The 12,459-nt window shown below is 40.3% G+C and overlaps 1 protein-coding gene across 1 annotated transcript in view; it reads right to left on the bottom strand.

Moving 5' to 3' along the window:
- Positions 1-12,459, bottom strand: part of ush2a (Usher syndrome 2A (autosomal recessive, mild)) — a 184,516-nt gene that overhangs the window by 157,400 nt on the left and 14,657 nt on the right. Inside the window, 5 exon segments of the mRNA XM_034116183.1 lie at positions 1,379-1,593; positions 3,268-3,457; positions 3,608-3,709; positions 4,538-4,601; positions 7,802-7,937. Coding sequence (XP_033972074.1) covers positions 1,379-1,593; positions 3,268-3,457; positions 3,608-3,709; positions 4,538-4,601; positions 7,802-7,937 — 707 coding nt within the window.

Below are 12,459 nucleotides of genomic sequence, written 5' to 3'. Positions count from 1 at the left end.
CTGGGCAATGCTTTTTATCTGACAAAAATACCTGTTTACTTGTTTATCTGTACATGTAGACAAGATGCAAAAGGATCACTTACAGCACTCCTGGAGCAGTACTGTAATTGACTGGTGTGAAAACACCTGAAAGACTGAGGCGTGCTTGAATTTATCTTGCCAGACACTCCAGAGGCCTCAGAGGAGGCAATGTCTCTTGTGGGATTAAATAAATCTTGTTAGATAAAAAACATAAATCTTTCAAGATCAAAGACAGTGCTCTTTTTATCAACCACTAATGTCACAGAGGGTGTTATTATGTTGCCCATGTGAGGTTCAATTGCTCTCATGCCAAATTAACTAATATGTATAACTGTGCCAGGAAAGGTTGTATGTGATATAATTTGTCAATCAAGTGAAAAATAAGCAATGACTACATAATCTGTGATCTATTCATACCTGTTCTATCTAATGCCAACCAAGACCTTGATACAAGCAGCTCTGCCAAGATTCAGTGTGTGAGAATGTGTGTGTGTGTGTGTGTATGTTAAGACTATTTTCCAAGGCCAGTTCTCCATCTAGTGCCAATGGAGAGCCTGTTACCGGTCATGTGCCAAAGCAGCACTGTAGGTGGTTAGCTTTAGAAACCTAGTCACTGAGAGCGTGCCAGGGTGTGTGTGTGTGTGTGTGTGTGTGTGTGTGTGTGTGTGTGTGTGTGTGTGTGTGTGTGTGTGTGTGTGTGTGTGTGTGTGTGTGTGTGTACTTTATCTATGTGTTATGGGTATCTGTTTGATTTCCTTTGATTTCTTTTGACTTGTGTTCTGTGTGTGTGTTTGTACTTTTTTTATTGAGCGTTGCCAGTCATTTTTGTGTAATCTCCTCTACCATAAAGAGGCCATGACCACCCAGCAGCATATTCTCCTCTGGGGTGAATGCCACAAACAGTGTGACAGACTGTTTGAGGTGTTTATTTTAAGTTTTCTCATGAAGATGATTAAAAGTAGTTTCAAACCGGATGATGATGCTTATTAAAATTCATTAAAAACCGTGCTTAGCATCCTGCTAATCACTAAAGATGCGTTTGCCCCACCTGATTGCCACAGAATTAATAATATGTTTTAGTTTTTAATTATAATTTGCTTTATCAAGTTGTCGTCCAGTCAAAAATGTAAACGCTTCAGCCAGCTAAAGGATTGTTCTCCTTCTTTGAGAGTGTACAATGTAGCCTATTTTTTGGACTCAATTCAGTGATAAAAAAACAAACATGTTAGGTCCTTGTTCTAAGATTGTGTAAACTTCAAAAATATTTACAGAGTATGATCTTTTTTTCCCTTTTTACCATCAGGTCAATAATAGTGACTATTTTTCACACCCACTCAGCTGTGTACATGGTACCTACCTGGACAGCTGCAGACAGTTGACTGAGTCTGGCCTCAGCAAAGGCCCGTTGTTCTGCATTTCAAACACACTGCAGTTGTTGGCCATATATTGCCAGTCCAACCAGGGCTGTTCTGTGGCAATGCCACTCTCAAGTTCTGCAATGTCAAGCCTCCGTCTTTGGATCAGAACGGACTCAGGCAGGAGCCCGCCAAACTGAACTATAACGTAAAATATCTGGAGGAAAGGGGAATACAAGTTAGCATGAATAGAACCAGATGTACTGCAATCCAGAACCACAGAAATGCAATTAATTATTCTATTGTTGTGTTGAGGCTTTGCTCACACTGTCAGACATATTTATTCACCTCTATGGTAACTTTTGAGGTCATAGTAAAAGGGGCATTTGTTTTGCATCAAATTATTTTGTTTTGTGTAATTAATTCGTAATGGTATTGAAAAACCAGAAAACAAATTGGTCAATTACTGTTCATCGCATCAAATCCCATTTTATGAAGATCTTGTGCAGTCTTAGTCTTTTTCAAATGGTAAAATGTGAGTGGTAGTAGTTTCCTATAGCACATGAACTGTGTGTGTGTGTGTGTAGGTGTGTGTATGTGTGTTAAGTGTTATCTGCCCCTCTACAGTGTGGGCTGGGACACTGGGTTACACAGCAGGGAGCGCATTAAGCCACCAGCACTGCGCAATCCCAAACACACACACACACACACACAACCGGAACTTCAGAAAGTGTCTTTTATCTGGGGACTTGAGTTGAGCTACCGCGTCAGGACAGCTCCCAAAATCCTGCCCACACTCACATACACACTTCAGAGAAAAGAGGGACGAGCCTTTTGACAGCCCCAGTGTCGTCAACGCCCAAATCCAGCAATATCTCTCCCTCCCTCCCTCCCTCTGCCCCCCCGTCTGTCTCTCACTGCAGTGCTTAGAGCGAGGATGAAACTACTGTCCACCACAGGTGCAAGCAGAAAGATACTACAGCGTTTGTGTTGTAGCATTTCAACTGTACACTCCACAACGATGGAATTTAGTTGACTGTCCAACCCACAGTAGCTAGCATTGAAGTCAGGGGGCTGATACAGCATTGAAAAGACACAATGATCCAAATAACCCTAAATCTGAGGGGGCCAACACTTGTTATCCCACATTGCCTCACCACTGGGACCACGATCCCATGTGGATCTCATGCTCAGCGTTGGAATAAAAAGGATTGGATTAACAATCATTGGGATACTCTAACCTCATTGCACACTTTGACGCCCACTTCAAGCCCTCTTAAAAATTGTATTTTTTGTAATAATGCTTTAATAAAGACAAGATAAATACAGCACTATGCATGCTTCTCCGTTTGAATATTGATAGTTAATATTGCAGTGAGCACTTTAGAAATCATTTCTGTTTTACATGGTATATGAAACTACAAGACTCCTTTATTTGTTAGTTATAATGTAGGTAAAAAATGCAAACCGGCATGAATGGCCGCTAGGGAACAACTAGGGATTTGCTAGCAGTCTGTGTGGGGGCCAATGGTGTCAAATTATAATAATGTTGTGTTTAAATTCTGTAAGTGTGATTCAAACATATGTCAACAGAATATGTTGTCTATTGTAAGGATAGAACCCAAGGCCTGACAGATACAGGCTGGTATCTTTACTTGTCCATTTTACTGGCTGATGTCAATTTTCGGATAACAATACCGACATCCACACAGCATCATTGAATGATTAATTGATTTAATGATACATTCAATTAACACACTTTCAGGCTGAACTTAAAGTTCATATATTATATGTGTTACTTGCACTGGACACCAATCTATCTGTCTGTCATTATTGTGAGATAATATATGCATTTGCTCAGTTGCGTGAGTGTATTTTTTAGATGTGTTACCTGGTATTGTCCATTCACCAAATCCACGGTAATAGTGAGTCCTTCATCCAGTTCCTGTGTAGTCATGATCTTAGAGAGCCATGTGGTGCCCATGTCCTGATCATTGATGTAACTGAGTGGATGGGCATTTAGGTTGAGTCTTAGGACTCTGTCATTGGTGGTGTCCTCAACACCATTGGGAATGCAGTATCTGTTAACAGTGACAATGTTTTTTTACAGGGTACTTTTCTGAACCCTCAAGAGTGAAACTTCAGAAACATAAAAAAAAACTTTTGTACATTACTGAAATGTTTAAATATGCAGTCATGTTATATTAACACAATACATTTTGATACTTTACCTCTCAACTAAAGGGTGCACTCTGGGGTGACTGGGTGGACAGCGACACTCTGCCTGGGCATGGAGCTCGGGCAGGAAACCGGAGTAAACCTCAACTATTTCCCTGTAAAAACAAGAAACATCCGACTAAGTAACTCTAATGCTAAACACTGAGGAGAAATATTATCCTATTCATTATAATCTGGGATGAGGGAGGGGCCAAATTGCTCACATTGCTTAATGATTGAGCAGTTTTTATTATTTTACTGGCTATCTTTTAAATCTGAAACACCAAAGGAAAAAAAAATATGATTTCCAAAATGCAGGGTATTTACACGTAATACAATCTGACATGTGCAGTGATGATTATGATGAACAAAAATGACAGTTACCAAACAAGGTTTGTAATAACTTAAATGTTGACGGGTCTTTTACTGGACATTTAGAGTAAAGTGGAAAATCAAAGGCATCATTTGAAAACTCAATCTTTCATTTGTCTGGTCCCAATCTTGATGAGAGGAACTTGTAAGATCCAAGTCCTCACTGTGTGCAGTACATCACTGGTAAGCAAAACACTAATTGCCTCGTATTGAATTCTCAGGAAAATCCTCTGGAAGCAGTATGGATCTTAAGATGCAACGATTAGCCTTCCCCTTCTTTGCTCGGACCATCTTTCCCTTTATCGCTCCATATGGCTTCTCTTCTCTTGTTTCTTTAATCTTTAAAGTATCTCTGTCTATTTCTTCTCATTTCTATTCCTTTCCTTTATTCAATCCATCTATAGCTACCACTTCACCTCCTTATTTCTATGACAATCACGATTATTTTTCCTTCCTTTATCACCTTTTCTTTCACAATATTCCTTTAATTTGGTCCTTCTTTGATCCATGCCTCTTTGTATCCCCCAGAGCTGCTCATTACCTGTCTCTATGCCTTACTTTATCCAACTCACCTGTTGGTCAGAGTGGCAGGATAAAATCTAAAGTCCTGCATCCGGCCAATGAACTGATTAGACCCTGGAGAGATGAAAAGAGAGGAGAAAGGAACATAAAGAAGGTGTTAATGGGTTTGTACTGAATGCAGTGAGTGAGCGGATTTCACAGTGTTTAGTAGATTATCTTATCAGTTTCTTAATAGCAGCTAAGTGAGGCTTCCCCGGCTGCTAATAATGGACAAGTTCATGACACAAAACCAAACAGGATCAGCCACAGTCTATTTTTGCTTCCAAAGCAGAAGGGCGTTTAAGGACAAATGCATATTCTGGACATTATATAACCTATATTCCTAAATCTAAAAGAAGATCTTAAGATATTAGGCTGCAAATAAAACAGTTTCTGACCCAAAACTCCCTTTTGCAAAATAAATATTTTGTCCAAAAAACTGTTCTAACAACAAGATATTCAGAACAAACTACTTTAGGGCATTTTTCTTGACAAATCTAAACTGTTACAGGTGTCTACTAATAATTGTTTAAGTCTAATAGGTTACAACATGTTACATTATAACAGGAGAAGAAAACTGTGAAAGCTGTCGTTGAAACGTTGAAAAGAAAGGATCTGCAAAGAGGTAAATGTTAGACAAGAAATGCCATATATATATAAAATATGCCAAGATACCAAAGTCTGAAGCAAAGTATACACTGGAATATCTCGCACATATAAGTTCAATGTCCAGACACACATGTGGATATTGGACAGAACACAGGGAACACCATCAAACACATAACAGAACAAAGGCAAGCCCCCCATCTCCATACACAAGCATACATTCATGACAATGTTGGACAGGACACAAGAGACCCACACAGACGGTGATGCTGGTCCAACGAGAGCCGGGGTCCTAAAGCGTCCAACAAACTTCTGTCTAGTTTGACAACAACTCTTAGAAGACGGATAACGTCTCTGAGCATCGACAGAACCCCTGCCATGTCTAGCTTTGTCTGTGAAAGTGTGTGTGTGTGTGTTAGAGGCTTTACCGTGTGTATTCCCCCAAAAAAAGGAAACATCCTTACTTTAGAGAGTGTATGAGTGTTTGTGCATTTGTGTGTGTATTTGCATTTGAGAGAGGCTTTGCCATGTTTGGCTTAACTACAATGTGAGCATGTGTGAGTGTTGGAGGGGTGTATGTGAGTGTAAAACAGAGAGAAAGTGTTATGGGATGTAAGTGTGTTCGAACAGTGTGTGGTTGTGCAGCCTTAGGCTTTGGCTCAGGATTTCTTTGACGTGTGGAAATGGGATTATGTCTTCCTGTGAAAAGCACTCTCCCTATTGTTACTGGGATGATGCAAGGTATAAGCTTTAATTCTCTCCTCTCTGTGGAGGTATCGGTCTTCTCTCTCTGTGTTTCAGTTCCTGTCATCCCTCTGTTTTTCAGTTTCCTCTTCTCTGTTTCTGTCGTTAGAACTGATGGCAGTTAATACAGGCAACTAGGATTTGAGTTGGAGATTTATCTCGGTTTTTTTCTCTCCGTCCTTGAATGCTACTGTTACTCTCTGTAACAGCAAAAGCAAATGGTTAGACAAGTCAGAAATGGTTCATGCTAAATGAACTGCGATAATATGCTCTTTCTTCCAAGGCGCTTTACAATGCAATGGCAACAATGGAGCAACTAGTGAATAATTGTACAGTGTAACAATACAAACTCCCATTGTCTCATATTTTAAATGAGATTAAATAACACACAGTACTGCTTGATTACATGCTGCATTGTTTCCAGTGAATTTATTGCGTGTGAGAAGACAATCTGTATTGACCATGGATATAGAAGAATCTGTCAGTAACAGTTTAAATTGGCATATAAATAATCCATTACATGATATGTAAATACACAGAATATAGCAGGGAACACATTGAAGATAAATAGTAGCAACAATGTTTGTATCAATATGTATATTGTTCGTGTAATTTCATGAACATCTAAAAGATGATAACTTTAAGGGGCTTTATTATGATACATTTGTAGCATCCAAACTGAAGCATGATTCGAGAAATCTCAACATCATACTATCAGTTGACTCATATTTTGTTTTAATTATTTGATACAACTGATGATGCTATCGTTATTGGCCACTTCAAAATGTATAGTGTTCTTATCAGATACTCAGTTTTCAGTTAAAAGGGTCCCCTCCAAAAGCAGACATAGTTGTTCATCAATACACCTGATCAGCATTCATATAATCAATCCACTGATCAGAATTCCAGACACAGACCCTAGGTTCAACACACACACACACACACACACACACACACACACACACACACACACACACACACACACACACACACACACACACACACACACACACACACACACACACACACACACACACACACACACACACACACACACACACACACACACACACACACACACACACACACACACACATCACACACACACACACACACACACACACACACACACACACACACACACACACACACACACACACACACACACACACACACACACACACACACACACACACACACACACACACACACACACACACACACACACACACACACACACACACACACACACACACACACACACACACACACACACTCCCTCGAGCCAATCACTTGCATTGATCACGACCACTGATGTGATCTTCAGCTGATCAGATGCTACCTGCCTTGAACTAGGGATCAATGCCTGATAAACGAGAAGAAAAACACTCGTTTATCACTCAGGAGATGAACGGATATCATTTTTCTCTCAATTTCTCTCCTATTGACTCTGAGACGGCTCCCAGGCACCACCAATCAATCACAGATGTGTAGTTGAAGGAGGATAAAGGCTGGGAGGAGAATAAAGGTGGAGTAGTCATTGACACCATATTTAGATATACAGACAAGATAAACAAAGAGGTAATTTTTCTCCCCTTGGAGAAAGACAGCGGCCCCGTTGAAGGAGGGATGTAGATGGGACTGATTTCAAGTCAGAAAAACAAACATTGTGCATTGCAATATGAGTTTTATGCTGCAGTTTAAACCTTTTTAAACATTGACAACATGTTTATTTTATCATTCCTGGGCTGGCAGTTCCTGGAATTGACCCAAATGTTTAAATTCAATTGATTTAAATACACAACTAAATAATTGTTGACAGTGAGGAATCTGAAAATCAAGCACCCTGTGAATCTGGATCTAATGCTTCTCTAAAACAATGTAATTTCTCAGAAAATGACAACAGAAAAATCAGCTAGCTTTACCGTTGGAGCTGAGTCCCACCCACATGGCACCGTCCTCGCTGATATCAGAGAGCCTGCCGCTCAGAGACTGTGTGTCAAACGGGGTCCCATCCTCCTCAAGCCCATCTAGGAATAGACTCACATGTCTGTTATGAACCTGAAAATCATTCAATTTAAAAGAAAATTAAAAGGTGTCCTTAAACTGTGAATGCCACACTACCTCAACAAATCTAAATGAATCACAACAAACAATAAATAATTTTGTCTCCAATTTCCGAAAAGCGAGATCATTTGATTAAACAGAAAACGTTATTGCAGTCATACAATAGAGCGTGATGTTTCTTCTGGAAAAGCGCTTTTATGTTGTCTGTACAGTATTCTAGGTTTCAGAGGGAGAAAGTAAAAAGATGATCAATTAATAAGTGATATTAAGACAAAGCATCATTGAATACCATTAATAATTGTTTTTTGAGCACTGCCGTGGAACCTAAAAGCATGTAAGTGAGCTGCCTGAGGGGCAGATGCAGCAGAAAGGCCCAGCAGCAGGTGACTGCTGTAACACACTGCTGCTCTGAGTGTGCATATGCGCATCTATCTACAAAAGTATATGCACAGACCAATGGTGTGTTTTTGGATATCCATGCATGTGTGTGTGTGACCATGTGTGTGTGAATTATACATACAGCTAATCTTCCAGCTCATTTCCCCAGTAGCAGAAAGAGCCTCAGGCTAAACTGCCTCAGCCGCAAATTAGCTTTCTGTTTGACCAAAAATCTCCTCTACACTCCTTTCCTCTCCATTCCCGATCTGCTGCATGAATATTAAAAACTGCACGGCAGACAACATCGTCAAAGTGGGAGCAGCTACCTTTCACATCAAACCCAGGGAAAAAGAAAGATACCACCATAAGAGGGGCTTCCCCCCCCCCCCCCCCCAAAAAAAACTTTAATGTGCCCTGTGCTACTCTCTCCGTTCTGCAAATCCTGTGTTTGGGAGACACACTGTGGGACCACTGATAAACGAGACTCTCCCTGTCTTACCAGAGTCCCCCTCTCCTTCTTCATCTTTCTGGTCTCTCTTCTGCTCTGGTGCTCCTTGCTTTGTCCTTACTCTTCCATACGAGGTCATTTCATTCCTTTCAATTTTTTCAGTTTTACGAATTCTTTCACCTCATTTTTATTTGCTCTTGCTTATTTTTTATAACCATCTTTATTTTCTCCTCCCTCTCAGTTGACGACTTCCCCCTCTCATCTCCCTTCCTGTCTCTTCCCCTCATGTTTATCTTGCCCTGTCGCTCTCACTTGTTGTCAGCTCTTTAGGGAAGTTGAAAAGGTGTGAGGAGGGAAATAAGTCCAAGTCAAAAAACGCCTTTAGGGGATAAAGGCAGGCCCAGACAAGTGTCTGCCTCTTAGAGGATAGTTAAGACGCCCAGACAGACACTTTCATGATGGCTGATTGAAGACTCGCAAGCGCATAAGAGCAGAAGAGAGCGCAGGAGAGAATAAGAGTGAATAAAAAGAAAGAGACAGGAGGGAGAAGAAGAAAAGTCAGGCAGCGGGTGTAAGAGAGGGAGCTAGAAGAAGGGCCCTCTTTAGGAATCTCTAAGCCGGAGCTGTGTGGCTCTTGGGGAGATGTGAGGCAGTTGTCAGGCCTGATGTAAATGAATCCTGAAGCGCTTCATCCTCCTTAGCCGCCACGCGCCCTTTTGAAACGCAGCCAACTCCCCTTTGTTAGCTTTCACAAACACTTTCCCTCTGTTTTCCCTTTGCCCGTCCATCTGTATTTTTACCTCCTCCTTCCCTCTACCTCTCTTTGTCTCTTTTAGCCAGTGTAACTTCTGAGTTCTTTGAGATTGGGAGGAAAAAAGGAAAAGGAGTTAGAGAATTCTTTAGTGTTAACTAGTCTCATTTGGACTGTGTCCACTAAGTCCAGAGGAAAGGAAATGACTACTTTAAACGTTACCTATCGCCTTCCTTTAATACAGAGGATATGATTTTGTGAGGACTTTTAACTTAAGCCTTTTTTTCATAGTAACATTACTGCGTGTATTTTTAAGATATACTTAACTATAATAGAGCTGGCACAATTTTTACAATTGAATTTTGGGAATCACCATTATACAGTGAATAGTAGTGTATGGTATATTTTCAGTATAATGGTGTGCTCGTTTAACATCACTTTATCGACATGTTATTCTACATGCCAAATCATTATCGTTTAATGTCCAGACGTCACCCATATCACCAAAGCTGAAGTTAAAGGAGAGGTGTCATGCTTTTCCAGTTATTACCCGTCCCCTTGTGTGTTATGAAGGTTTTTATGCATGTAAACGGTGTGCAGAGTCAAAACCCTCAAAGTACACCCTGTAGCGAGTAAAACTCTAACACAGAAAATACCTCCCCAAAACGCCTCGTTGGAGATACGTCATTGTCCATTTGATTCTTCCGGGATGGCATGATGTCAAGCCGTACCCGGAACGAAATGGACCAATCCGTGGAGCCGTTACGTTACGTCCGCGGAGCCGTTACGTTAAGCCCCCGCTGATTGGTCCAAATTGACCAATCCACGGACTTCCTCACACACACATCTGTGTGCAGGGAGCAGGCAGCTCAGCTGATTTCTCCTCCCTGGCTGCAGGCTGATAACAGACAGTTGGGATCGCGGCGAAATTCTCTCTGCAGACCCATTCTCACAGCGTTTATCAACCTTTTTCTTACTCAATATCAAGCCACACTTATTGTTTTTAATTCGGATGTGAGTTTGTGTGTGCTCAGGATGAGTTTGGCTGTGTTTCGCTATGTATCCTAAACAAGGAAACAACACCTCCACGGAGCTCAGCGCGATTCACAACGTCCCGACCAATCAGAGCACACTGTGCTCACAGGGAGGGTGGGGGCTGGAGCTTTGGGAGCTACAACGAGCCGTTAAAGGCAGAGAGTGAAATTCAGTGAATACACGTAGTTTACAGAGATGCTGTATGAGAAACCAATGTGAGTTTGGAAAAATGCACAATATAAATCTATTTTAGTATACCTCAACAATGGAATTATGATCAGTGGAAATGGCCATGACACCTCTCCTTTAAATGTTCCTTAATGCAATATCTAAAAAGAGACGATGATATGTCAATTTCCGTATCATGTCAACCAATGCTACAGGACATTCATTTGATACAAACATGTTCCATTTTGTATTAATATGAAGAACATGTGTTTCTGCTGTTTCGCTTTCCTTTGAAATTATCTAAAACTCTATATGTTAGGATAATAGCTGTGAATAGGGAGCGATCATTTCAGCAGGGTTTAATCTTGGGCCATCGGGATATTGAATCCAACCCCTGCACCACCTGGGGTCTCTGCCACCATTCATGGCTCCATTCGCACCTGGCCTGGCTGCACGCTGTTGTCTCCTATAACATTACTGCAAAAAAACAGGAACTAAGTATATATTATCAACACATTACATTTGACCATATTATTTGTCATTTTAGCTACAGTTATTTTCTGACATATGCAATTCTGTAGACAAAGTGGTCACTCTTGAATTGACCATGTACTGCATCATCACCTAAAGAAAGAACTAAAGGTGTTTTACCCGACTATTGAAAAATGTAATATAATATGTAAACTTATTTTTTTGTTTTCTTCTTCTGAGTAAAGTTACATTATTAACCTTTCCTTATTAAACCATTTCCTTCAAAAGGCTCCTGTGCTCTGGGGAGTTTCAAGCACCCAATCCTGTGCACCACCCACCCCACTGGCACTGTTACCACCTAAGCCCCTCTAAAAGCCCAGGGAAACCCTGAGTGGAAAGCTTTTAGTGATCTGTAGACTGGCATTTTGACTAAAGCTCTTCTCGATTTTCACACTCGTGCCAAGCCATGGCTCAGAAACACAGTGTGGACAGCAGTGTTTCTTCTAAGCTCACTTTGTGGGACACAAAAAAGCAAGAGGTGGTAAAGAAAATATTAAGGAAATTAGCCCAAGTTGTCTTTGCCAGTCATACAAAAATATGCAATCAATAAAAGATTACAAAATATAACTGTAAAGAACTTTTACTTATGTAACCACCATGGAACAAACATGCAACTGTCTGTATCATGCAGATTAAAATGTGTTGCATTGTAAAAGGAAAAAGGAAAAGTCATTTTTTAAATATTGTTTACATCACAGGCTAAAATTCTGCATTTTGTATGACTGAGAGATTATTTTGCAATGGTAAAATGTGGGATGGTTTGTAAATAAGTAGATTTCTAACAACTAACTTCCCCAGTTGGTAAGGAGAGGAATTAGGCGTCTATGGGCGACACTTCCTTATAACCCTTTAGGTCCTTTTTTGTGAACTTGATCAAATAGCTCAGTCCACACAATAATTACAGGCATTATTTTTAGGTAAATACAAATGGATGAGGTGTATTTAAAAGCTGTATTAACTATCAATAATTGTATTAATGATTATGTGTCTTTGTTATGTCTCATTTCATAGCTTTCATGACATGACATAAGATGGTTCTTGAAGTAAAACTAACTGTCTTACTCTATTTGGAGACCAGACTAAAGCTTTTCAATTTATCATGGTCCAGGACAGGTTAACACACATACATTCCTCTGAATGATTCTCATTATTCTAAACAGCCAGGAGTTATCCAGACATCTGACATGTTGCCATCAGTGTCAGAC

This window comes from Trematomus bernacchii, unplaced genomic scaffold (assembly GCF_902827165.1).
Source record: "Trematomus bernacchii unplaced genomic scaffold, fTreBer1.1, whole genome shotgun sequence".
Classification (NCBI taxonomy): Eukaryota; Metazoa; Chordata; class Actinopteri; order Perciformes; family Nototheniidae; genus Trematomus; species Trematomus bernacchii.
The sequence above is the reverse complement of the archived record's forward strand: the minus strand, read 5'-3'. Positions and strand labels throughout refer to the sequence as shown.